Source organism: Vicugna pacos, chromosome 20, assembly GCF_048564905.1.
Source record: "Vicugna pacos chromosome 20, VicPac4, whole genome shotgun sequence".
NCBI lineage: Eukaryota > Metazoa > Chordata > Mammalia > Artiodactyla > Camelidae > Vicugna > Vicugna pacos.
The window spans coordinates 40873367-40900690 of record NC_133006.1 but is presented as its reverse complement, the minus strand read 5'-3'; the positions used below and the strand labels follow the sequence as shown (position 1 = coordinate 40900690).

The window sequence follows — 27324 nt, the reverse complement described above, 5'->3', positions numbered from 1 at the left end:
ATATAATTTCTGGATTTGATTTGTGAAGATTTGATTCGGATTTTTAAATCTGTATTCAGGGGTGAGAGAGGTCTGTAATTTTCTGTGTTTCTTATGCCCTTATCAGGTTTTGATGTTAAGATTATGCTCTCCTCACAAAAACTAATTTGGAACTATTTCCTTTTTTGGTTCTCTGGGTTTTAAAGATTGACATTATTTCTTTCTGAAGTGTTTTATCATATTTACAAGTGAAGTCTTCTGGGCCTGGCTTTTTCTTGTGGGAAATTTTAAACCACAGATTAAATTTCTTTGTGGTTATCAGGCTGTTCAGATTTTTTTTTATTTTGTGTTAGTTTGATAACTTTTTCCCCTAGGAATTTGCGTATTTCCTCTAACTTTCAAATGTATTGGCATAAAATTGTAATATTCTGTTATTATCCTGAAATTTTAGAAAAGCTTTTTTAAAAAAAATTAGTCAAGAGTTGAGTACATTACTAACATTTTGTCAGATTTTGTGTTCACCTTTTTTCCCCGCAGAGCCTTCTGTTAGGGTTTCTCTTTCTTCTTAATGATGTGTATCCTTTGAATACTTTTCCTGTGAAGAATTACAAGAGGTAAACTCTTGTGGTCTCTGTATATCGCAAAATGTCTTCACGTTGCCTCACTCTTGAGTGATGACGTAGCGGGGCCTGAAGTTCCGGGAGGGCAGTCATTCCCCTGGGACGCCTTGAAGACACCGCTGCCGACCTCCGTTCTGCGAAGTCTCACGGTGACCGCAGTGCTGTTTCTTGGCAGACGATGATTGTCTTGGGTTGTGTTTAAGCCTCCCTCTTCACGCATGACACCCTCCCGTTTTACTCGGATGCATCTTGGCGTGGACTTGTCGTTATTTATCCCATTTGGTACCTGAAGGTTTCTTTCCTTCCACTCTCGGAGCGTCTGCGTTGTTGTTGCAGAGTGGTTCCCCTCCGTCCGCTCCCTCCCTCCCCCTTTTCTGGGTCTCCTGGCGTCTGTGGGAGCATCTTCGTTATCAGCCATATGTTGTAACTATTCTTCGAAATTTTTTATTTATTTGTCCTCCTGTGCCAGTGAATTTTTCAGTACTTTCTACCAATTCAATCATTTTCTCCAATTTTTTTGAACTTAGTAACTTCTCATTTCTAAGATCACTAATTTGTTCCTTTTCCTCTCTACCTTCGTGTTTCATTTCTGTCTGTTGTTTCCTAACTCCTTGTGTTTTTAAATGGTTGTTACTACACTGAGAAATCTGAATATCTTCATTTTGCTTATGTTAAAGTCTTCAGCTATTTTATGATGTTAATTTTATCTAAATTGAGTCCATATTATGATTGTCGGTTTAGTTGGCTGTGTTTCTGGGTATTATAAGTTTTCAGTGTTTCAAAAATCTGGCCTTTGCAAGCTCACCTTGAACACACGTTCATTCTTCCCCCATTTTGAAAAATCGTGGCTGCTCTGCTCATCCCTCCTTGTCCACCAGCCTGTGTGGCCCTCGTGTGCCCCAGGTGACAACTGGTCTTTAAATGGCACTTTAGTGCCCGCCTCTTGATTATTTAGTCACCAAGCTGGTGGGAGTTTGGATTCAAAAGACTGTATCATCTTCCTTCTGTTTCCCTGGCCCACAGCTTCCTAGTAACAAAGGGGTGATTCAAAGCCTGAACCCAGAGCAGCTTCATGACAAGAAGTTGAAATGAGACCACGGAGCAATAATTTTCTTAACATTCAGGTTTTTGGATGAGTCTCCTTGTTCACCAGAAACCTGGTGATGTGGCCTGTGTCTGTGTGTGTTACTGGCAGCCATTTCCCTGCCCTGACGTTTGTTGACACAACTCACTTCCCCACATCCATCCAGGCTTCTGAACTATGAGTAGCTCTGCCTTCCTTCTACGACACCCACAAAGCAGTCTTTTATGTGAGTGAGTCAAATTGATATTCTTAAAGCGACATCTTGACTCCACTCTAAATGTATTATACATATTATAAGTAATTTTAGATAATATAGAAATTTATGTCCTATATAAATTATTGTAGAAAACGTATCGATATAATATTTTAAATTCGGGTAAAATAATATGAAATTTGCCATATAATAATTTTAGACTGAGTGGTAATAAGTACCCTCACATTCTTGTGTGACCATCACCACCATCCATCTCTAGAACTTCTTACCATCCCAGACTGAACTCTACACCTGTGAGGTAATTGTTCCCCAGCCCCCTATCTCATGGCCCCTGGAACCCACCACTTCACTCTCTGGATCTGTGAATCATAGAGGGACCCCATACACATGTGTCTTTTTGTGACACATTTTATTTATCTGTTCATCTGTCGATGGATACTTGAGTTGCTCCCACCTTTTGGCTGTTGTGGAATAATGCTACTGTGAACCTAGATGTGTGAATATCTCTTCAAGGCTCTGCTTCTAATTCTTTTGGGGAATATTTCCTATATACCCAGAAGTGGAGTAGGTGGATCATAAAACAATTCTGTTCTTAACTTTTGTTGTCCAACTCTCACACTGTTTCCCACCGCGGCTGCGGCATTGCGCATCCCACCAACAGAGCAGTGGAGTGTGTTTCACCTTCCCCGCATCCCTGCTGGTATTTTCTCTCGTGTTTGAACGGTGGCCGTCCTCGTGGATGTGAAGTTGCTTCTCACTTTGGTTTGGATTTTCGTCTCCCTAATGATTTGTGATGCTGAGCATCTTTTCTCGCGCTGACTTTGTTTGTGTATCTTCTTTGGGGAAGCGTCTATTCTAGTCCATTCTTCAGTCAGGTGGTTTGGGGTCTTTTTGCTGTTTTTATAGATTGTAAAAAGTAAATCTTTTGCAGATTTGGCCATCGTGGTGCTGGCAGCACGTTGGCGGCATTGCAGACCACAGCTGTCAAACGGCATGGCTGAAAATTCAGTGTGCCACCCCGAAGCCATCCCTGACTGCAAGCTCACTGGTCCTGTCTGCATGTGCTTTTCGCGGTCCAGTCTTGGCTGTCTCTCTGTATTTTTCTAGGCACGTCTGTGTTTTGAGGGCAGCCCAGTGCCCTCACCTTAGGTAGGTCTCGTATATCAAGTTTCCTGTGGTTCAGACAGCAGGTGGAAGAGGAGTTCTGTTCTAGCCGTCTTTGCGAATCATGCATGCAGTTTCTGACACACCGGTCACATGAGCCCCCGGCATGACGTCTGGGTGTGTTTGGGGTGAGTTGTTCTGGGATTCAGAAGCCTTGGGCCGCAGAACTGGCAGGCAGTCACTCGGCTTCTTGGCCTCGGGCTGCCCACCTCAGCACGGAGTCACTGGATCTCTGCGCTGGTGAAGTAAGTCCAGCCCGGGACCCCCAGGCCGTTCCACGGTCTGTGATGCCAGGAAAGCGGGGAGGATTTCTGTGTCTCCTCCGCCCACCCCAGATGCACTGCTGCTCCTGGCAGTCACTTGGACTTCATTTTGCCAGTTGAAAAAATTGCTGGTCATGGAAAGAGGTTATAACTGTTCCTGGGCCCTTATCCCTCAAAAAGTCCTGCTAGAAATACCTCAATATTAACTACTGTGTAAAAAAATAGATAAAAACAGATTTCTCCTATTTAGCTTGCTGTCTTTTTCTTTGCGACACTTTCTCTCACTCCGTCCCTCTTTTAATATGTGGTTCGGATCCAGGTTAGGAGGGAACTGGTCCCAGGCTGTGTGGAGTCCACAAAGGGAGTTCTTCCCCTGCTGGTTATTGAGACCCTAGTTCATGTGTGTGAGATGTGGCAGGATTTTCTCAAACACAAGAGCAGTATCAGCTATTCACTCATAAACCTCTGAGCATCTGCTCTGTGCCAGGCACTGTACCGGACACTGCAGATGCAGGGATGGTCCCTGCCCTCGGGTAGCTCATGCACTAGCAGAGGAGACGTTGCCACGGTGACGTGCTCCGATGAAGGTCCGCGGAGTCTGGACTGAGTGGGAAGCCTGGAGGCACGACCCACCCGTCGTCTGGGGCTCTGCTCAGGGCGTTTATAGGGAGTGCTCTGAGACTGAGGAGGGTGTGGACAAGGGCGGGCTCTAGGATGTGAGGATTGGGGTGTGGATTTTCTCGGGAAGGCAGTGAGCAAGGTACCAGACGTCTTCATCCTTGGGTCTCCATTTTGGATGATCCCAGTGCTGAAAATAGGAAGGGTGAGCCGGGGCCACAAAGCGAGGACTTTGCTCCAGGCCTAGCACCGTGATGCGGGAAGAAGTGATGTGAGATCGCAGAGGGCAGTGGTGGAGAGACTAGAAGGCAGGGTTTGGGTTTGAGACATTTTAGGAGACAAACCTGGAAGGCCTTGGGTCCTGGCGTGAGCAGGCACAGTGACCATGTAGTTTGTCACGTAAGCTGAGACTTGCCCCCTGTGAGAGTTGAGGAGGTCTGCTCATAACTGCACTTGTGCAGACTCGTGCTGACCTGGGCGGACTGGGTGTTCAAACACCTTAGGTAAAGTTGTGTGAGAAAGAGGAGGAGTCTCTGGTTTCTGGCTTTGGGGGCTGGGTTGATGGGAAATAGGAGGGAAAAGCAAAATCCGATCTGGAACATTTACCTGAGAGGAGACGTTTAATCCCCAGATTCGCCGGCCTCGCCTTCGCTGCACACTCGCTTTCTGTTGTGGCTGTCTCTGCCAGTGCTGCTCTGTTTGTCTTCGTTGGCGCAGACGGTCCTCAGTGCGGGTGTGGCTGCAGGTGTGTCCGTGCCCGCGTGACCGCTCAGGCCGAGGCAGAAGTTAGACATTGGAGCAGGGATGTCTGCTGTGGAAGGTGGGTCGGAGCTGCGTTCTGCAGGGTGAGCCAGCATCCATGGTGGCCCAGGGCAGGGTGAGACGGACGTGGGCATGTCGCTACCCAGCAAGATATAGTTGGTGAGTGAGTCCAGCGTTGGCGCTGGGGAATCGTTCAAAAGAAGACAGCATGTGAGGGCCAAGCAGCGAGATCCAGATGACCAGAGGACCACATTAAGAGGGGGCGGGGATGGAAGGCGGCAGATGCAGTGTCCTTCGGTGGTGCCCACTCAGCCGGGTGCACTGCTGACGTCACTGTCTGAAGATGCTCTCGGCTCTTGAACTTTGCTTGAGGACAGTTACATAAATGCCGATCATCACTGAAGGCTAATGTCCAATTACTACGAGAAGGAGGGGAGGGGGAGAGGGGGAGGGAGGGGGAGAGAGAGAGAATGGGAAGGACGGTGGGTGTAAGGTTTGGAGATCTCTTCCGGAACAATTCTGTAGGTTAAGCGGAACATATTTTTTTCCTTGACCAAGACTGAAAAGTGGAAGCAAAAAAAAATTAGAACCAAATATTCTGGTAAAATCTATCAATGTCTGAATGTTCGGAAGCTCCTCCCGGGGTTTACTTTGCTGGAGACGTGAGGACACGAGCAGAAAAGGTGGCACTGAAGATTGGTTGCATTGTTTGTCTAAGGCTTCGGCAGCCTCGAATATTACAGCGTGCCCTCCACATCCCGGGGGATGACTAAAAGCCGTAGCATCTCCTTTTCTTGCTCTTAGGGACTTCAATTTGCATCTTTAGTCTTGTATTACCATAAATTTCGCATCTTCGGAAGGTGATTCAGTTGCCCTCTTCCCAGACACTGCAGATTTCTAGTGTTAGATGGTTTCTCCTTCTCACCCAGGTTCCCAATTATCACCTTGTTAGCTGCACACCTGCTTCACAGAAAATTGCGCGGTGCCATTTAACCTTTGAAAAAAAAAAAAGAGAGTGGAAAACACACCTTGTTAATCAGTGAATTCAACCTCAAAGAAAGTGATGTCTCTGGGTGTGGGCCTTGAGCGGCTGCTGAAGGGAGATCCAAATTATGTTAATAGATTCTAGAACCAGCACGAGAAAGATGTCTGGCAGGCCCCCGGCATCGGGGTGTGCGTCTGCCCTGTCCCTGCTGCTGGCGTTTTCAGCTCCAGACCAGAGGTCAGGCCTGGCGAGCAGACTGCTCTTCCTGTCCATCTCTGCACACCTCTTTCTGGAGGAGGCAGCTCCATCGCGGTGTCGTTCTGAAATCATTCTCTAATCCCCTCATCTCTGCTTAGCTGTATTTCCCAGCGTAGAAGGAATGCACAGAGTCGCCGGCTGTTTCATTTTCAGATTTCCTCCAAAGATGTGGTAACTTAACACCTAGATGGTTATTTACTTATGATAAATAAATGGTTATTTATTTATGATACACTTACACCGCATCTAATAAAGGCAGACGTGCCTCTGTTAGTACGTGAGGTGAAGCAGAATGGGCGTCCGCTGGAGCTGTCCACGGTGTTCCGCGATCAGGCTCAGACTGCGCCTTTCTCGCAGGGCTGCCACGGAAGTGCTGCCTCGGCCTCCCCGTTGTGTTGCAGCAGGACCACCAGGTCCGTTTGCCCCCCGTGTTGAGGGCGACAGCTTTGATCACTAGGTTTACACAATGCCCGCCATATTTCTCTACCAGGAAGAGCTGTTCCTTCTCCCCGACTTACTTATTTATTCGTTCAGTTTTTCACGTAGGATGGACTTAGGGCTTCTTATTTTAGTCAATGAATTTTATTCCATTATTATCATTTTTTATTGTGAACCTCTCATTTCCCCAAATTTGGCTGGTGAGAGCCCCTTCGGGCTGGCTCCTAAGCCCTTTTGACGTGTCTCTGTGAGTCTTAGACAACTTTTGTGTTATCTGGGCTGACTGGAATGTTCTGTATCTTCGTGCCTGGGTTCCAAGAGTGTATCACCTGCATCGCGACCCATGGAAATGTGCAGTTACGATCTGTGCATTTCACATACCTAAATGTTACCCCCAGAACAGACTGAAAAAATACTGCCCTCTAGTCACTAGGGTCTCCTTTAACAATGGTGTGGGTGAGTAATTCTGAACCCGTCTTCTGTTTGTTCTTGCTTGTGCAGAAGGGTAGGTAATACTGAGGGTTATGCGAGTCTTGCTTCTCACTATTGAAGAAAAGAGTTACAGACACGGAGAAGGAAAGGCAAGAACGCTAGACTGGAATCGGACGAACTGTATTTTTTTTATGTAGAAAATACAAATGTGTGTGTGTGTTCCCCTCCCCTCCCCAGCTCTGCCCACTCTGCGGGCCCAGAAGCAGTAATAGACGGCATCGGTGAGCACCCCAGTGCCTGGGTCTTGGTTTTTAAGCACCATCCTCCACTAAAAGGAGGCAGCGTTCCTCGTGGAAAAGACCGAATCCGCGGCCAGAGCAGGGAAACTGTACGTACACGAGCCTGGAAGGTGGTGTTAAACTTGGTGTGATTCTGTCATATTTTTTCTCTGTGATCATTGCTGAAGGATAGAATTGCATTTGCTTCTTCCATTCAGCTGCTTGCTAAGTCTGTAGGGACGCAAGCCCGTGGAGCCTTTGTGAAAGCAGAGACCCGGAGAGAGGAGCTGCTGATATCTAGGGGTGCTGTGGAAGAAAAGGCAGTTTGATGGCCATTGTGTGTCTTGTCGTTCCCTCTTGAAGCTGTTCGTCTTTTTTTATTAATTGAAGTGTAGTTGATTTGCAGTGTTGTGTCAGTTTCTGGTGTACAGCACAGTGACTCAGTTATACATACACATTCTTCCTCATGTCCTTTATCGTTATAGGTCATTATGAGATATGGACTAAGGCTCCGTGTGCTGTACGGTAGGACTTCGTTGCTGCTGTTTTATGTATAGCGGTCAGTATCTGCAGTCTGGTCACACTCCCCTCCTTCAGAGGAGAATGGATAGTGGACAGGTCGTCTGGTGGCTGCCGGGCCTGGCATCTCTGCCCTCGGCACGTTTGGTGTCCAAGAGCCAATCCCGGCCAGCGTGCCAGCACCCCTGCTCCCCGATCCGCCTGGCCGCTCCGGCCGTGGCCTATTCCCACCGGGTGGGGCCACCACCTGCGGAGGCGCCACCACCTGCGGAGGCGCCCTGGACTCTGGTGGGATTCTGCTCAGACACCTTCCCAGCCCCCAGGCTGCCTTCTGCTCCTCCGACAAATGACCACGCAGAAATCCACGTGCAGTGCAGGGTGTGGGGTGTCGGTGGACTTCATCACCTCTCGGGTCAAAGAGAGATCAAAGCTAAACTAAAAATACTGTTAGGGCACGACCCCTGGAGCCAGACCGCCTGCATAAGCCCCGGCCGCCCTGCGTACAAGCTGTAGGGCTTCTCTGGACTCGTTTTCTCTCCTGTAAACGAGTGGTAATATTAACTCCTGCTCACAGGAGAGCATTGCTGTGAGAAGCACGCAGTTTAAGTGTACGTAGTGTTTTTAGCACAGTGCCTGGTATAGACCAGTGTTAAGTCGGTCTTGACTATTCTGTCAGTAAATGTCAGTGTATTAAGTCATGTATTTAAATGAACATAGTAAGTTCTGTGTATACACCCTTCTCCTGCCACGTGAGGAGCTGCTAAATTTACTGTAAGGTAAAGATACTCCCCAATTTTTAGAGCTCTTACTTTTTGTCAGCATGGCTTTGCCCAAGAAGAAAACATCATGAGGTTTTAATGCCTTTTCTTTGGGATCAGCTGGAGGACCAGGCTGTTTTTCCCCCAAGCCGGTGTTCTTTTGCTTGTTTCAACATCCTTCCCTCCTTAGTGGAGGGTGTGTGCACTGAGCATCTGTGAGCGGCGCTGGGTGTCGTGTTGGAGCACTGTTGATTTCTCTGTGGTTATTTCTTTCCTGTAAACATGTAAATAATCACCAGGCAACACTATCACTCACTGGTGATACAAATAAGACTTAATATACCTGCAAGTCTATTCAGAAATAAAATTGCGTTTAAAAAAATACTGTCCTCTCGCTGGGACTCAAATCTTCATCCTCTTCTTTGCCTTTTTTTTTTCCTGCCTTTGATTTCATCTACTTTTTCTCTGTCATATCTTAGTACTCATAGGAAGAAAGGGTGGAGTTCCTTCAAGACAATTTGTTTTTCTGGGTTGTGTTACCTTCATTTCTTGTTTGAAGAAACTGAAGCCCCAAGGTGTTTCTACTGTACTGAATAGTCCAGTCAACCAGGAAGGCCACCACCAGAAACCGGGTAGCCCTGTGCTAAAACCTGCACTCACCCAAAGCCCAGAGCCCCAGATGGCCAGCAGCATTGTCCCCCATGTGGTGCTACAGCCAGAGGCTTATTCTTTCTAATCCTCGGTTTCCTCTTCTATAAAATGGGTATAATATCCCCCAGACTCGCATGGCAGGAGTAACTGAGACCTTGCATGTGGAAATCACTTTGTGTGCAGGACTAGTACTGGACAGTGCTCTCAGATGTGAGTCACCACTGTGCTTCTGGAGACCACCATTCACGCTGTGAAAGCTGAGAAAGCCCTTCGGGTCCAGGTAGCCCTTTCACTTCCAAACGGAGTGCTGATTCCATCTCCTCTAAGATGCACAGACATATGAAGTATCTGTCAACACGTGCAATTAGTGGAGAACTTGGGTGGCCAGACCCACTCTTGTTTAGTATAAAGGAGACACAGAGCCATTGGGAAAGTGGTCCACTCATTGGTTCTGGAAAGTTATCCCTCAGTGTGCATGGAATTGTTAAGCCAATTATTTGGAATCCCAGCAGCGTGGCCGAGTTGACAGAAGCCAAAAAAGGACACAGTTGTTTGGAAGGTCTGCAGCCTCCGAGTGTGCAGGGCGACGAAGAAGAGGGGCCATCATCAGGGCTGGCTCTGCAGCATCAGCTAGTCTCCATCTGTGTGCTGGGGGTCGGGCTTGTGCCCAGTGCTGGGAGGGCTCCTGCCTTGGGGAGCATCGGCACCCCCAGGGAGAGAGAGGCTTCCAGAACGTGACCAGGACTGCCAGAGAAGTTAAAACAAAACACACAACACAACAAACAAAACCAAGGAGAAGAGAGGGAGCCCTTTAGATGGTCTACATTTTGCTTTTTATTTGAAAAAACAGTCACCTGTCTCGCCTGCCAGCACTTCTGCCGGAGTCGCAACCAGTGTTGCTGACAGGGTCCCGCAGGGCAGCGCGCGGGCATCTCGCAGGTGGGCTGCCAGCCAGGGGTGCGCGAGGAAGCTGGGCTTCTCTGCTCTGCGCTCTGGAACCCTCCTCCGGCTGGCAGCTGCTTTGTGAGAACTGCGGCTGCCGGAGAGGGAGAGAGATGGCGGCGGCAGGGCCACCTGCCCTGCTGGGCACACAGGCTCTCGCTCCCCAGGGCACTCTTGCAGGACCACAGTGAGGTGCTCCCCGTCCCGGTTTCTTCCTGGAAGTTGGCATCAGAACCAGATGCGAGCATCGTTGCTGCACGTAATGAGTCCCTTTATTCAGGACTGCCCTGTTCCCACAGTGACAGTGCCAAGTACTGTCCACACATTTCTATCATCTCTATGACAACACAGAGAACGGACTCAGGATATCCCCATTTTATTGATGAGGAAACTGAGATTTAGAGAATGCAGAAATCTGCCCTAAGTTATACAACTGTCAGGATAAACCATGTGAAACTGCTTTTGGGGGTGGGAGTCAGAGCAGTCAGCCACACCAGTTTCCTGTGAGTGGTTCCATCTGACCATCCGGCCGGGCCTTGGTTACCGGACGGCTCCAAGCTTGTGCATGTGGGCTGATGTAAAGCTGTCCATGGCCAGGCTGCCTCTAATCAGACTCCATCCACTGGAGAAAAGACCTTAACCAAAAGTAGAAAAAACTTTGGGGGGACAACCTTGTAACAAAACAGGGTGGTCCTTTACGTTAAAATATGAGGCTTCTGATGTCATTCTGACCCGAGAGCGCTTGGTCTTGCAGGCTCTCTGGTGTGATGTGTTATATGTTCTGTAACATATACATGTTACATGTCAGTTAGCGTCTGATGGCTGGAGTGTTTTCAGAGCAGGGTGACCAGTGATGGGCACTTAGAGATCTTTGAGGCCTGTGACAGCAGTGCTTAGTAAGGCCCTGGTCCATCCATCGCTGGACCAGTGACGCTCTAAACAAACATCTTACCAAGAAAGAGTGTTCCCTGGGCCCAATACATGATCCCCGCGCTCAAAAAAAAAAAAGTCACTGTGAAAACAAAGTGGTGAAGTGGTTCGGCGTGCCGAATCCATCGCTGTTCTTCCATAGCGATTAGAATCTGTAAAAGGAATGAAATTAAAATAAAGGACACTTCTGGTGAGGTTATGTTCCCAGTAAAGTCTCAGGCCTCAGGAGGGTCAGTTCAGGCCCCAGTGTTTATGGAACGCCCGTGGTGCGTGCAGTTGGGTGAGGCAATGTGGAAGAAATACATATGCCTCTGTGTGCCCTCCAGTGCCTCAGTTTCCCCATCTGTAAAATGGATGAAGACAGCTTTACTTCTAAGCGATTTCATTTGTACGACAATTTGAACTCTTCCAGTGAAATGGGGATGCCAGTTAAATTAGTAATAAATCAAATTGTTCCATAACAGAAGCCAGCCCACTCACTCTCTCCTTTATTTATAGACTTGTTTGTTTGTCCTTATAGCACGCCTCCAGGCACTGTTCTAAGCACTTTACATAAAACCTATGAAATGGATACTATTAATATCCCCATCTTACAGACGAGGAAACCAAGACCCAGAAAGGACCTACCACAGGCCCCGGGCCCTTGCTCTGAGAGTAGACACTGGAGCCAGGTCTGAATGCAGGCTTTCGGGTTCCTGCCGCCAGTGAGCACGTGACAGCCCTGCCGTCCGATCTAGGCCCAGGCAGGTGGCCGTTGTCACTGGGGAAGCCTGCGTTGGCGGGTTCTCTTTTGTGTCCCTAAATGTGAGGCCTTCTGAGGAAATTACTGCTTCTGCCTCAGGGTTCAATAGCTTTTCCATCCAATTTGTGGTGCAGTTCAGAAGCAGAAAGGTGGATTTTTCCAGGAGACGTCTCTGTTTCTGTCGGGAACAGCGCCAGCTTGGCCCTGCCTCCTTGGCTGCCCCTCCCCCTCCCCCTGCGCGTGCAGGCGAGGGTCCCCGGGCAGAAGTCCACCCGCTCCCGTCCACTGTGGGTGCCACCCCGCTCCAGAATTCCACCCCCCCCCCTTCCTTTTACTTTCATGAGCCCGTTCATCCAAGCTGTAAGGCGGACATAGCAGAGTTCAGCAGGCTCTCTGGCAGAGCTGAGCATCACATGCGCCGTCAAGACAGACAGGCAGACAGGCAGCCGTCCATTCCCATCTGCATCCTCAAGTGCTTATTACTCTCTGCATAGGAATGGCATGTATTTTCAAAGAGGTTTTAAACGTCTTTTTGTAATGAATTTCTCCTTCCTCCTCGATGCGTGTGAGCACGTGCACGTGTGTGTGTGTGTGTGTGTGTGTGTGTGTGTTTCCAGTGTGTCCTTTGCAGAAAGATTGTCTTAGGTTCTGCAGTGACACATTTCCTTGATGGTTATTTTATCAGCATGGTCTTTTTTTCTCAACCTTCCACAGATATGTATCTGCCTCCAAATAGCATTTAATGAAGAGGTGTTTGAAATAAATCTCTGAAAACAAAAGCTCCTTTATCCATCATCTGCGTGGAGAGCAAGCAGGGACGCTCATCTGTAAAATGCATAATTAGAACCCGAGGACCGTGTGTGTGCACAGGCCCAAGCGTGGGTAGATATCGATGGTGTTAATAAAATCCTGGTTTCGGTTCCTTCTCCTCTGATCAGAATAAGAATTAGGTTACATGGAAACCAAATGACGAGAGGCAGCAGACGGAAGAGAAATGCATTATTTTTGTTACTGTAATAGCCTCCTTCCAATATTCTTTCTCATTCCAAAACATGGCGCCAGGGGTCTTTAGGAATAACTACATGTGAAAAGAAAGCAGAGTTTTGTGGGGGAAATAAACATTTACTTTTTTGTAGAATAAAAATAAAAACCTGTATCTTTTTTAAGGCTGTTGGTCCTTGGGATTGGCTCCTTGATGTATTCAAGTCCTAGTAATCACAATAAAACTAAGCCGTGTTATTCAGAAGCCTCGTTGTGATACCTTCTCTGTAAACCACCGCGGTTGAGGAATTGGGTCGGTCAAGTGTGTGGTTAACCGGGAGCTGTATGACTTAGCTGGAGGACCCATCCTGCAATGACTCTGTGTGTTGGATTCATCGGGTGCCTTTGCTTTAGAGCTCCTTGCTCTCCTGCCTGGGCTCTCACATCCTCGTCCCCCTCCCGTCTCCGCTGTCTCCCTCATCTCCCTGCCAGAGTCCGAGAAAGGGTGAGGCCGCCTCGGCCTCCCTGAGCGCCCCGGGCCCTGTCACGGTCCTGGTTCGTTGGCGGTGGGCGGAATGAGCGGGGAGGGGCAGGCGGCAGGTCACGAGTGTGTCGGCTCAGGGCAAGTTCAGGGTTCTCCAGCAGCTCACTCCCCTGCCCGTTCTCCGCGGAGGCTCACCACTGCAGCACCTCCCTGCCGCCCTCCCCAGCCTCTGCCTGACCAGCTGATGCAGGTGCGAGAAGAGATGTGGCCAAGAAACACAGCCCTCCAACTGGACGGGGGAGTCAGTCTTCTTCCCTCATCCTCATCCAAATAAACAAGAGATTCAGAACCTTGGAGAGCGCTGCCAAGTGGCTGTTTCCTCCTGGCTGGTTTGTCAAGTTCCGGTTCCTCACACTTTCCGTGGGAGCGAAGACGGGGTCTCCAGGGAGGCTCTGCAAACCAGTCCAACCCGCGGGTGACTGGGAAGGAAGTTACTGGAAAATAGCTCCTAGGAAAATGTTTGATGCCATTTTATTCAGGCTCAGGCTTAAATTCCTTATGACCTTGCAGGGCGGAGGAGAAGCCCTGGGGGGCAGGACGGAGGAAGCGTCCCGTGCTGATTGATGAGAGCAGGGGGAGGTTGTCTGACTCGGTGCTGTTTATCCCGCAGTTAACACCAGCCCCTCGGGGCAGCAGCTGGCTGGACTCTGGTGGTGCCACCCTGGCTGAGGGTGGTGGGAGGGGTCTCGGCCACAAGGCAGCCTCCTCGGTGCATCCTCCAGCCAGTGCGTCCTCCCTGAAGCACCAGCCCCTCCTGGTGCTCCTCACACATCCTTTCCCTTTCTCGGAGCTCTATCAATAAAACCACTGAGTTTTGTTTCTTTTGTTTTTGCTTCTGTTTTTGTTTTGATAAAGGAATAGAAACTTGAAGGATCCTAGTCTGGTATTTTCCTCTTTGCAGGGATGGAGGTACTTTAGTTGAGGGTGTAGCCCTCAGAGAGCTTCCTTGCTGAGTATTGAAGAGACGGAGACAGGGGGTAGGGGTGGGAGGTTGGGGAGGGGAGCCAGTCCCTTCTCCCTCCTCCCGTCTTCAGCCTCCCTCCTGGGAACCACTCTGGCAGAACAGAAACGCCCCTTGCTGAGCCCAGCCCAGCCTCACACAGATTGAGCAGAAGCAGGTTTGGAGCCAAGAGGCAGGTGATTAGTGACTGGCCCACGAGGTCAGCTGCTGCGCCAGCCTGAGAGGAAACCCGAGGGCTTTCCCCCACCTCGTGCTCAGCCTGGGGCGCCCTGTGCTGATTCCCTCCTCTCCGGCTCCACGCTCGACCTTGTAGCCCTCAGAACAAAGTCTAAGGCAGCCCTCAGCATGTCCACGTTTCCTGTCCATCATCCCTTCATCCCCTTGGCCAAAAGGATCTGTCCTTTAATCCTCTGAAGTACGTACCTAAGGGGTAAGGCCACCCCAGCTCTGTGGAAGTGAGAACGCGGTCCTCTTCTGGCCTCTGGGAGGAAGGGTGGCGCGGCTCAGATGACCAGTGGGGCAGAACAGTTGGGTCGCACTTGGTCCTTGTAGTTTAAATTTTAGGAAGCCCCGACCTGAGGAGGAGGAAGGGCCGTTCCCCTGCCAGCACTTCTCAGGTGCACTTGACAAGATGGCCCTTGTGATGTCGCAGGGGACAGTTTTGATCAGACGACAGTGTGAGGTGCTAAGTGCTTTCTTGCAGAGGTGGAGACTTGGGCTCAGAGAGAAGCCGAACCTGGGGACTCTGCGGTGGGCGTCCTGTGACGGCAGCGTCTTCCCGGAAGGTGATCACTCACCACCTTGCCCTTCTTGTCGGGGGGGTTCTGGCCCGATAGATGGCCCAGGGTGTGCGCGCTCCATGTTTTCTTCTTGTGTTGAGTTTCTCTTACTGAGACCTTTACCTGCTGGGTGGAAGGTGTGACTTCCCCGGGAAAGGGCCATAATCTAGTGACCCCCTTCAGGCTTCGAGCCGCGTTTACAAAGATGACGGTGTCTGCCCCTCTGCCCCAGGGCACGCACCACTTCTCACGACCTTCTTCCCTCTGGCCTGTGAGCTCTTCGGTGGCAGGGATGGTCTGAGGAGCCAGGGGAGCCGGCACAGGCAAGAACCAGAGCGGGGACTGGTGAGTGCTGGTGTCTTGTTCCCAGGCTCCCGTTCAACGCCCCTCTTTCTGCCAGCTGTCACCTGAGTCAGGGGCGGGGCTCTCTCCATCAGGGCCCCCAGTTCGCGGTCGGTTTACCTTTACCTACGGCGTCAGTCCCACCTGCCCTCTGTGAACTGTGTCATAAACTTTGTTGGACTCGTGTGGATTTGGAGCAGAAGAAAATTCTGTTTGTGTTTCTCCCTAACGTGAGGAAGCTGAACTCTTTGTTATTGAAACAGAATCTAATATCAACAGATGGAATTTTATCTTAAATATAGAAAAAGAACAATTTCTTTTTAAAATGCGACTCACCAGCTGTGGCCATTGTTTCCCTCTGTTATATAATTTCTCTGGGCAAATGACTAAAAATCGATACCACTTTTTCTTTAATTTTCATTTAATCTAATATTTGGAAACTAAAATGTTTCAGTTAGAAAGTATAATAATACAGTGAATACCTGTACAGCCACCACCCACCTGATCACCAGTGTCTTGCGTATCCTGGGATTTCCTCCCATCCCGTCCCACCCCACCGCCTGCTCCCCCCTCTCCCTATGAGGTTTTCTCAAAAACAGGTCATCACAGTTAGCTTTGTGTTCCGTATCCATTTCTCCCCTATGACTGAGGGTTGATTTAGACTGTTTTCTTGAAAAACCAAATCAGTAAATGTTTTCAGAAGTAGTTTGCCCGATGCCCCTCCCCTGGGCATTTCTGGCACCGAACAGGACAGAGCACAAAGCTTTAGACACAGATACGGGGTGGGGGTCGGCCCCTGGGGGCTGATTCTTACACACTGTGGGGTCAGGAAGAGATACCAACCCATAGTATCAAGGGATCTGGCCTAAAAGGAGCAGCAGACAAGTGGAGGGGGAAGAGGATGGGGTGAGGAGGGAATGAAGAAGGTCGAGTCCAAGGGAGTCCATTCTATAACAGGCCTAAAGTTTGATCTTTTCTCCAGTTTTGAACAAGCCACTGGAAATCAGATGTCTGAAGTTCTTCAGGTTAATTTTGGTTTTGCTCCTTTTCCTCTGAACACTGGAAGAGTCAGAAGGCCCGCTCTGCATGAATGCAGGCAAGTCCAAGTTCCTCGCTCTCACTCACGGCACATCCCGTCCCTGTGAGGACAGGGACTTGCCGAGACTGAGAAGACGTGAAACGAAACAGAACCCGCGAGCGCCTCAAAGAGGCCCTGCTCGGAGCTTCTGCCGTTTCCAGGTTTTGGGGTGGGGGCTAGCAGACCCGGCTGCCCGTGACGTATTCTCTCCTCTAGGGCCTCCGTTCACGTACCTGAGGCGCACGGAAGGGAGAAGGCTAGATCCCGGTAAGCACGGTTAACTGGGAAATTGTACTCACAAAACTCTAGGTGACGGCACTTGAAATACAGTGATTGTGTAAGGCTGTGAAGATACAGGCATGAAATTTAATGGAAGATGTAAGTGGTTGTGCAAAACTTCTCCAAGTATTTTACCTCTGGGAAGGAAAGCTAGAATGCAGAGGTAATGCTGGCCCTGGAAGGCTCCATCTTTTAACCTGAAAAAATGAATTTAAGAAATGAAGTCTGTGGTAAGTTCTGAAGGTGACATACAGAGACCGAGTAGAAGATGGAAGTTTTCCATTCTAGAGACCCGCATTTCTTCCTTGACACATTTATTTACTCACTTATTGTTTTCATCACAGTTTTGTTAAGATGTAATCCACGTCCTCGACAATTCACCCATGAAACTTGTGCGACTCAGTGGCCTTCGGCAGGCTCACAGAAGTGTGCGACCTTCTCCACAGTCCATCTCAGGACATGCTCATCACCCCTGAAAGATTCTCTTTGACTTTTGGCATCTGTGTTCTGTGCGAACGCTCGGCCTGTGCTCTAAGGCAGCGGTCTGCGCTGCAGGCCTCATCCTCCTTCGGTGCCTTCTTTAACCCTCAGAGGCACGGGTGAAATTTTACTTGAACAAGGATTGCTGAGGCTTACTTTTTTCATCGTTTCTTAAGTTCAAAACCATGACAGGCAGGGCTCTGAAACTGTGATCCGGACCCCTCCGCCCTACAGAGCTCATGGGGCCATGTGCGCTGGTGGCCTTTCCCACTTTCCTAACTGAGGTCTTAGGAGCCACCCTTGTTTTCCTTGCACCTGGTCATATATGATTTGTTTTAAATAAAGAATTCTTGAGCTTTAAAGGAAGTTTGAGATTGCTACCAAGTCCAAACTCGTTCTGCTCGCCGCATGACAGGCTAGTAAATCAGGAGGAGGGGTGTTGGGGCAAAGAAGAACGACTTTAGCCAGCAGACCAAGCTGGGGGACTAAAGTCCTGGGGAACCATCTTCCCCAAGTCAGAATTCAGGCTCCTTTTATACTAAAAAGGGGAAGGGGAGGTGGTTGTTGCAAACCTCTTCGTGTGGGAATCCTTTGTTCTTACAGCTGTACACGTGGGTCAGGTCAGGGTGTCCCTATAAACCTCCAACAAGACAAGTGTTCTTTTCTTTTCTTTTTTTTCTTTAACTTTTTATTGAAGTATAGTCAGTTAGAGTGTATCAATTTCTGGTGTACAGCATAATGTCCCAGGCATACATATACATACATACACATACTCGTTTTCATATTCTTTTTCATTAAAGGTTATTATAAGAAATTGAATATACTTCCCATTGCTGTACAGAAGAAGTCTGTTTTTTTATCTAAACAAATGTCATTTTCTATTCTGCAACTTTTTATCTCTGTATGAATGGGAAAATGTTATAACCTTGAAGGTCAGAACCTTGAGAATGGGCTCTCCTATGTGTTTCAAGCTCTAGGCAGCATTCTTTTACAGAAGGTGCAGAACCAGCATGACTAAGCCCAGGAAACACAGCCCAGGGTTAGAGCCAAAGGAACAGATCAAATATGGAGTCAGGTTTGTTCTTCCCTGTTACAAAAGGATTCAGAAAGATTTGAAATTCTGTCTGTTTCTGTTCTTAAGAACTTCAGTAGATAGCTGGGGGCCGTGCTAGGGAAACGGGAAGTTAACTCCATACAGAGTTGCCAGAATGATTGTTCCGCGTGATCTCATTGTGGAAATTCTTTGTTTTCTGTGGATCTTCAAACAGAACTGAAATTCTGTCAAAAGATAAGAACAAACATGAGAAACTTCCTGAAAGTTTGGAAGACTGCTTAGAACTTGGTTTGGGTCTCCTGTGGTTTCTTGGTGAAGTAACAGAACAAAGGTTTCCCAAGCGGGCTCTGTGCCTCCTTCTGACCAGCAGGCTGTGCTCCTGGCGCTCGGTGAAAATAAGTAAGAGGAAAACAAAATGTTGGAACAAAGGGAGGAAATCTGTAAACATCAAGACAGCATGAAGTCTTGAGTTAGAACAGCCTGAATTTGTCAAGTACCAAAACTGCCAGCCAAGTCTGAGAAGCAGTTTTTTAATTAAAAAACAAATGGATAGGATTAAAGTAAGGGCTCTCATTTGGACGTAAAGCCAAGTCATGGGTGGTGCACACTATCTTTATAGGTAACACTGATTTTTAAGTTAATTTAGAGAAGAACACAATCACATAGATGGTAAGCAGACTGGAAGTACTTACCAATCAAGATAATTAACCTAAAAGCTAAATGAGTCAGTGGGAAAGGAAATGTTGCAGAAGGCACCCTAGGGATAAACGTTAGATTTGGCCTCATTTACAGTTGCTAATTGGGCTGCATGGGCCACGTGAGGGAACAGGGCTAGAAGCTGAGCTGGTCCCGTTATTGCAGGAAAAATGTGTTACAGCTCAGTGTTACAGCTCGGTTGTGACAGCGACCTGGATCCAGGCGAGAGACCAAGCAGCACTGGGAGAGTTGGAAAACTCAAGGTTTATGATGCTAGCAGGCCCAGAAGAGTTAACACTCAAAGCTCTGGACCCCGTCTGTAGGTTTACATAGGCTTTTATAGGCTGCCAGCTTACACGTTGCAACATCATATGCAAATAAGGTATAATGAAAGTTGACTAATTAGGAATAAGCTTTGTAGAAATGGACCAATCCGGAGGGAGAGAAATAACCAATCAGGAGTGAGCTCCTTGCAAATGAAGTACTACAAGTGGACCAATCAGAAGTTAGGGAAATGAACCAATCAGGAGTGGAGGAAATAACCAATCAGGAGTGGAGGAGATAACCAATCAGGAGTGAGCTCAAGGAACCAATAGAATTTTAGGGGTAAGTAAGCCGTTTCAGAGTCAAAAAGTGAGATAGAGGCTCTGGGCCACGGAACTGGATGGTGCCGGCAGGAGAGTAGTGGCCGTGCCTGGGGGCCCTGCTGGTCTTTTTATGGGGCTCCGTGCCTCTCCGTGAGCCCTTTGTTTTAAAGGGGGGGCCTTAAAGCGGAGAGGTAAAGAGCCCGGCCTGGCCCAGCATTCGGTCGTGGCTCCGCTGCTTCATGGCTGGTTGACCGTGGAGCGTTTTCACCTCACAGTGTCCATGGCGACATCAGGAGGGGCGAGTCCGGAGCAAGGAGCCAGCTAGGACGGAAGAGTCCCGTTAAACCCCAGTCTCACTTCCCTGTAAGCCCCGTGTCCCGGCCCAGGCACTGTGGCGTCCTGGTGAGTTGCCGCCGGGTCTTGGGCAGCTGTCAGACTGTGTGTCCGCTGAACTGTCCGAGTCAGAGTTTTGGCTAGAAAACGATGAAGGATGTGCTATAGGGATGTTATTTCCTGTCCTCCTCCCTGCGGTCTGCTCAGCAGACACTGCCTCTGTTTTATATACGTTTTCCTCAGGGGTGTGAACACCGGCAAGGCCGAGGCCACGTCCTGACTGGTCGCCGCCTTTGATGTGACAGCTGTCCTTCCCTGGTGTGGAGCAGGGACTAGCCAGGGCCAGCTCGCCGTGGTCCTCCTCCAGGCCCAGGAGGACGCCTGCCCCCAGAGGGGCTGGGCTGTTTCCCGGGGCCGCCGTGGCGAGCACCACCCTGGGGGCCTCGCACACCTGTTCTCCCCAGCCTCCCCTAGCTTTGCAGGCTTCAGTGTCCCTTGTCCTGCAGACCCATCACCCCAGCCTCCGGCTCTTTCCCACGTGGCAGCTCCCTGGGTGCACATCTCTGGGCTCACATTTCCCTTTTTATAAGGACACCAGTCATTTTCGAGTAGGGGCCTCATTTTAACTTGAGTCCCTCTGTCAAGACTGCTCCAGGTAGAGTCACATCCTCAGTTATGGGGGGTGCCTTAGCCTTGTTGCCGTTTGTTCGCTTGGAGCAGGTTTGCAGTACAGTCGTCTGGGTTTTTCTCCATGATTTTAACTGCTGTCTCTGCCGTAATGTCTCCTGCATGTTACTCTCTGACGTCTGGGGGGCCCCACATTCCGGTTGACTGCGTTGCTACCTTGACTTGCTCGTGGGTTCCTGACGCCGGCGCTCACCGCGGTCGGGCGCCTCCTCCCGTGTCTGCCACTGAAGAGGAGATTTCATGCTAGTTCTTGGCAATCTCTGCCTCTAATCTTATCTCCCTGAATTTCCATGTTCCTCAAGTGGCCAAAGGGTCCTGGAAAAGGGAAAACACCGCGTAACCATTCCCACTCCCGCATCTCTTGTTGCTACACTGCCCCGCGGATTATTTATCACAGCGTCTTAACTCTTAGGAGAGGATGCTTCTTGGAAGCTGTGGTGTTTTGTCAGGAGCACCTGGATGAGAGCGTTATTATGTTCACTTGAAATGTGTGTTCTGAACCCATGCTTTGGTTTGACAGCTTTATTGATATTTCAGTTTGAATAATCATTTATGTTTGAATAGTTGGTTCTTCAGAGGTTTTGCCGTTTAAAAAGTTGTGCACTTTTTCTAATCAGTGATTCACCAAGGGCTTTATCAGGCTTGGTGTCAATAAACTTATAAACTTGTTCTTCTAACACACTTACAGTTGTGGCAGATACTCCCTTGGCTGGAAGGTTTCATAATTACATAGTGAAACATTTAATGAAACGTTTTTTGCTGTGATGATAACGTATAGACATACACACCACAACCATCTGTACGTAAGTGTGCGTATGTGATACATATATACATATTGGTGAGGTACGTGTGTAAGCCATGTACACAAATGTGCTAACTTCTGAAAGTATCTCATTTTAAATGTATATTTTATGTAGTGAACTCATCAGTGAGCCCTAATAAACTGGAAATGTGGGGTAAAATGGGGGAATGGCTCCATTTGTGTTTATCACATCCTTAGAGGCCTCATTTGAAAAATAATTCCCTAAGTTATTAATGATTAGGAGCACTTCCTTAATAATTAGAAATACTAACACAAATAATGACATTTCTAATTGAAATACCAATTTTGACAAGCCCTTACTTATTTCCTATTAAAACGGCTTCCTGAAGGTATCGCAGGAAGTTAATGAATTGCTTCTTAATTAAATGTGAACTTTTCTCCTCTAATATCCAAGTGGAAAAAAACTGAAATACGATGTATTCAAATTGCTCTGTACTAAACTGAACATTAGTGATAATGTAAGTATAATATATAGTAATGTCACACATAAGTGTGATAAGAATCTGTAACAGTCATAATGGAATTTGCTAATTTTGAATACTGACTTATTTTTTAAGTTCATTTTGTTCCTGAAAATTCAACTACTGAAATAATGTCTTGCCAGCAGTTTCTAACTAACCCAAGTGAAACTTTCCATGAAAACCTTAAACATTGTCAACCAACTAACCAATCAGCCTGTCTTTCCTTCTCTCATCTTGTAGCCTCTCAGCAAGTACCCTGCTGTGATGAACGACATCTCCTTCTGGCTACCTCCTGAGAATTACACCGAGAACGATTTCTACGACTTGGTCCGAACGATTGGAGGAGATTTGGTGGAAAAGGTCGATCTCATAGACAAGTTTGAACATCCAAAGTGAGTAAAAAAAAGCTTTCTGATTTTATCCCCTTTTGTCTCAATGTGGCAAATAGCATACGGAAATACATAATACAGTTTTGCTGAAACCCAGTGCACAGGAGACAAATGTCTTCTGAATTTATAGTGAAGATACAGCGTATCAGAAAACTCTTTCTATATCGGTACTTTCTGAAAGTCTTTCTAAAGTGCATTTTTAATCTTTCCTGCCTTGTAAACAAAGTACATAAAGCAGAAGGTTTTAAAGACCTTGGAGTTTCTCAGTATTGTTTTGGGAAGTGATTTCTTGCCATATCACATTCCAGGCACCAAGGAAATGAAGCAGAAAGAGCAGTTTGTGGAGAAAAAGCTGTTTTATTAGTCTCTCAGTGAATATTTATTAAGTGCTTACCACTCGCTGAGGCCTGTGTAATGTCCCAGGAATTAAGAGTGTTCCAAACAAACTTGGCTTTGCCTTCTCTGAGGGTTTACAGTCTTGTGGGAGAAGCAAATATTAAGTAAATAACTACACAGATTTTTGGTGAGTACTGTGAGGGGAAAAAACATGGGTCATAATCAAAACACTGATTTTGGTCAAGGAGTCAGGGAAAAACCTCTTTGAGAAAGTGAGGGAAGGGGAAGCAGCATTCTAGAACGTGCATGTGAATCCTGGGGGGCGTGTCGTATGTGACTTCAGGAGGGGCAGAGAACACGGCAGCTCAGGGAGCTGGGGCAGTGGGCGAGAGGTGTGATTGCTGGGAAGAGGCGTGGATGTGGGGTCAGGCAGGAACCAGGGCTTGCAACATCTGACTGGGAACGCTGATTGCAGTCAGAACAGGGGACCATCATGCGCCCTGACCATCTGGAAGCTTGCTCAAGGACTTAGGGAAACAGTATTCCCTGAGCTCTTGCATGTGCAAAACTGTTCATCTGTTTATACTTAAATGACAGTGTTGTTGGGTATAAAATCCTTGGCTCGCCCATTTTTTTAGTAAGGATCTTGTAAGTGTTGCTCAATTGTCTTCTCAGGTTTAACTTGAAATAAAGAAATCTGAGGCCAGACTCCACCTTTTTCCTTTTCTCCCTAAAAGATTCTTTATCTTAACAATTTAATAACTGTGTCAGCATCCATCTCAGTGTTGACTGGTCTCCCTGGTGAGTGTATTGTTGCCTCTCACCAGATTTGGCTCTGCCTGGGTCTTAGGGAAGTTTTCTTGAATCATATCTGTTAGGATTTCTTCTGACCCCTCCTTCAGGGATCCAGACATGCATGACCAGCACCTCCTTTGACCTCTGTCTGCTGTTTTCTCTCTCATGTTTTAAACTCTTTCTCTCCACTTCGTTTTGAGAGTTTTCCTCGTCAGTACCGTCTCTGTCCCCCCAGGTCTTCTGTGGTCGCTTCTGACGCCTATCCCATTTCCATCTTCAGTTACTTTGTTTTTCCCCCTTTTCTGAGTTCTTCAGGCTCACGTTTCAATTCTCCTGTTTTCTCCCTGCCTCTTCCTGGAGTCATTTCTGCTTTGTGATTTTTCCTTCTTAGAGGAATCGCTTCATTTGGTTTTTAAAAGTCACTGCAGAATATTTGGCTAGAAATTTCACATGATCAATGACAGCATTTTTCTATGACTTCCCTGTTAGTAAGTTTTTCTGCCACTTTCCTTATTTTTTTTCCCTGTATTTTAGTAGCTGCATCAGTGGTGTATATATAGATGCCTTTCTGTCACTTGTATTTGAAGGCACTGCATTTTCTGAATCAGCATTTGCACAAGGCCGAGGGCCAAGGTCGGGGCTGGCGTGGTGGGAGGGGCCAGGCAGTCATTCAGGCTAGTTGTTTTCACAACTGTAAGGTGTTTTTCCCTCCACTGCCGAAAACCGATCTTCCTTTAAGTACGGCTCATTCATCTCTTGGATTCTTTGCGTGGGTCTGCCTCCCACCCAGACCCGCCCTTGTTACACACAGATTTACCTCTGTGCAGGCCCGTTTCAGCGCTTGGCAGTGACACAGGCTTTGCACTTGAGAGTGTAAGCCCGGCTGCGGGGAAGGCATTTGCGCTTGTGCTTGCTGAGCTCCGCCGCTCTGTTCCTGCTTTTCACTCCCTCTCGTTTGGCTTCTACTTGACTTCAGCTGCTTTGGCAGATTTTAAATATATTTTGGAGCTTACAGACAGTATTTGTCTGCTAATGTTACAGAAAATAGAACATATCATTTGCCGGGGTCCCTGGCACAGGGGAGGTCCTGCCTGGAGCGTGGACCTGCCTTCCTAAGAGGCGGGGATTGCCGTAAGGTTCCTGTGGCAGAGATTGCTAGTCATCGCTCAGTATCCAACCTCCCACTGTAAAAATAAGATAGTCTTGTTTTTATCTCAGTAACTTACCAACCAACTAAGAGTCTACACTTCTGAGCTTCCAGAGCAGCAAAGTGGATCTCTGTGACCAAGTTTAGCCAGTGATTTATAAGCAGAAATTTTTAGTGGTATTTCCAGAAGTTTCCTTAAAAGCTGGACTGAGGCTGTCCTTTTCCCTTTTTGCTGCCTGGAAGTGGATGTAGTGGCTGGTGCCTGGGCAGCCATTCTGGACCACGGTGTGACCTTGGCAATGGAAGCTGTGTGGTGGGAGCAGCAGCATCAGAGTTGCCTGAGCCTCTAACTCTGGGGTCGATTCAGTCCTCAACTTTGATGTGAGAAGGAAGTATCTTGTTTAAGCTGCTAATTTTCAGATTCTTATCAGTACAAACCTTGCTTTTATAGGCCTGAGGAAAGGAGGTAGTTGAGGGAAAGAACGCGTTATGTAGTAAATGTAGCCCCCTGTGTACTGGCTCTCGGGGAACAGCTAGGGCGGGGTGGCAGGCTTTTTCTGTTGGGATCAGATGGTGAATATTTTTGACTTTGTGGCCCCCATGGTCTTGGTCACATCTCCCCAGTTCTGCCATGATGGATGCAGCCACAGACGAAGCAAAACTGAGTGAATGTGGCTGTGTTTTAGTTGCACGTTAATCACAGAAACAGGTGGTGGGCTGGATTTGGCCCATGGTTTGCGGGCCCATGATATTGGTGGGAACAGAGAGATACAGGTAATTTTTTAAAGGACCCCCTCTCGCAGTTTGTGAACCCCCCCCAGGAGGTCTTTCCAGGAGCGCCCTGTGTCCTCCTGTTCTCCTGTCTCAGTGGGTAGAGCGCATGCATGCCTGGCGTGCGCGAGGTCCTGTGTGGAGTCTGCAGTACCTCTATGTAAAAAAAAAAAAAAGAGCCCCTGACTCGAGTGGTGGCAAGGGACCCTGTGCTCGTCAGTGCAAACCTCAACCTCAAGATTTATTTCCTTCTCTGAACATGTAAGTCAGGTATTTCCGGGTAGTCCAGAAGGGCTCTGCCCCCTTCTTTGCCTCACATCAGAAACTATGAGAAATACTGGGACAGAGTGAAGGACAGAGGCTCGTCTCTGAATAAACAAGTCGTTGGACAAATGAGGTGTTATTTTTTGAACAAGAACAGATCCCAAGATGTTTCAGGGGGAAACTGCTGAGCAGAAGCCTAATTTCAAAATGTTAGACGAGTGAGCAGTTTTTTTCTTGATTACAAGTAGCAGTTTGAGTCCTGAAGGAGGATAGATGTTTCAGGTTTGAAGAAGGTGATGTTTTGTTCCAGTTCATCCCCCAGAACCTTCTCCCAGGGGCAACCTTTGCCACTTAATGTGCACCAGTATTTTTAGAGTCCTGAAATTTCATGTCACAGAAAATGTAACAGTGATTACCTCTGGGGAGGAGAGCTGGGGTCACAGGGTGTGCTTTGATACCTTTGGAATATTGCACCATATGCATGTACTGAATAATGAGAACACCTCAGAAAATAAATTACGTAAGTCAACATGAGAACCTGGTGGGAAGAGTGTAGCCCAGTGGTAGAGTGCGTGCTTAGTGTGCACAGGTCCTCGGTTCAATCCCCAGTGCCTCCAGCATAAAAAAAAGGAAGGGAGGAAGGGAGGAAGGAAGGAAGAAACCTAATTATCTCCCTCCCCCCCAAAAAAAACCCCAAAATTTTTTTAAAAAAGAACCTAGACATCATTTTTTGATACATTCATGAGTACACTGATTACTTTAGTCTCTCAGTCTGTGCAACTTAAGGAATTGTGGTGTGTGCTGTTTATCGTCTCCACTAGAGCAGTTGCTCAAACTGTTTCTTAGCCCAGGGTTGGAGAAAGAGCAGAGCGGAGGGAGAGGAAGCCGTGGTCTTCACCTGCTTCCCCTTCATCGGGGGTGCTACTCAGCTATCCCTGAGTTGTGGAGATGGGCTCTGACGTGCCCTGGACTTGGGTGGAACCAGCTTGGCTTGAGCCGAGGGCAGAGCTTCTGGAAAGTTAGAGTGCAGGGATTTAAGAGAAGCATTTGATTGCAAAGATGAAGGGGTCGGTGGTGAGCAATGTCTCAGGTGTCTGCGGCAGGGGCTGGCTGGAGTTGTCCCCAGGTGTCCTCTAGTTGTCCCCAGACCAGTTCTGCTCCGGGATTCACACCGTGGTCCCGGAGCCACCGCTTGCTCTGCCACGTCCTATGGTGCAGTCACGGACCCAGTTTCCTGAGCCTGTGGGCGGTGGGGCAGGGTCTGGTGGGGGAGGGCTGAGGGGAGCAGGCCGAGCTTCGGACACCAGCCCCAAGTCTCCACCCTCTGCCGCCCTTTATCTTCCTAGCAGCTGGTTCTTTGTGGTAATTTTTAAAAATTCAGCAGAAGTTGTGCTAGAGCACTTGCCATCATTTGTAACAGAATTCTGAGAGGGGCTGCAGCATGAGGGCCTGGCCCTGCCTCTAAGTGGGTGTGGGGTGCACGTCACACGCTTACAGCTCTTCCTGGACCAGTGGGGGCACAGTGTGGATGCGGCAGTTCGGGTCTTGTCCTCCCCCCATCCCTCCAGCCTTTCCTGGCCTTCCTTCTTTTCCTGGGGTGTTGATATGGCCTTGCTGTGTCGAATTGCACCCAACAGCAGAGCCAACACGTAGAACATCTGAAGTAGGAAAGGTTGGAGATGTGCCCGGCATCTCATCTCCCAAGCATGACAGCTCTGGCCGTCGTCACGTTTTCCCCCAAGCTCGGCTTCTTCCGCGTGTGCATCAGGTGGCGCCTCCTGCATGCAGAGGCGGTAGACGCTCTGTGTATCACCCCCTTGGCCTAGGGCAGGGCTTTCCAACTTCTGCTCTACTGATGTTTGGGGCCAGGTAATTCTTTGCTCTGGGAACTGTCCTGGGC

The 27324-nt window shown here is 48.3% G+C and overlaps 1 protein-coding gene and 1 long non-coding RNA gene across 6 annotated transcripts in view; both read left to right on the top strand.

The window, feature by feature from the left end:
* The window catches only part of FARS2 (phenylalanyl-tRNA synthetase 2, mitochondrial), a 281140-nt gene that overhangs the window by 130974 nt on the left and 122842 nt on the right, over positions 1–27324 (top strand). For all 5 annotated transcript variants that reach the window (XM_072945735.1, XM_015234686.3, XM_072945733.1 and 2 more), the window contains one exon: positions 21963–22114. In XM_072945735.1, coding sequence (XP_072801836.1) covers positions 21963–22114 — 152 coding nt within the window. The remainder of the gene's footprint in view (positions 1–21962; positions 22115–27324) is intronic.
* LOC140687835 (uncharacterized) lies at positions 16177–17443 on the top strand. The gene is made up of 3 exons (XR_012062453.1): positions 16177–16340; positions 16539–16589; positions 16946–17443. It is a non-coding gene; the product is annotated as an uncharacterized lncRNA (long non-coding RNA).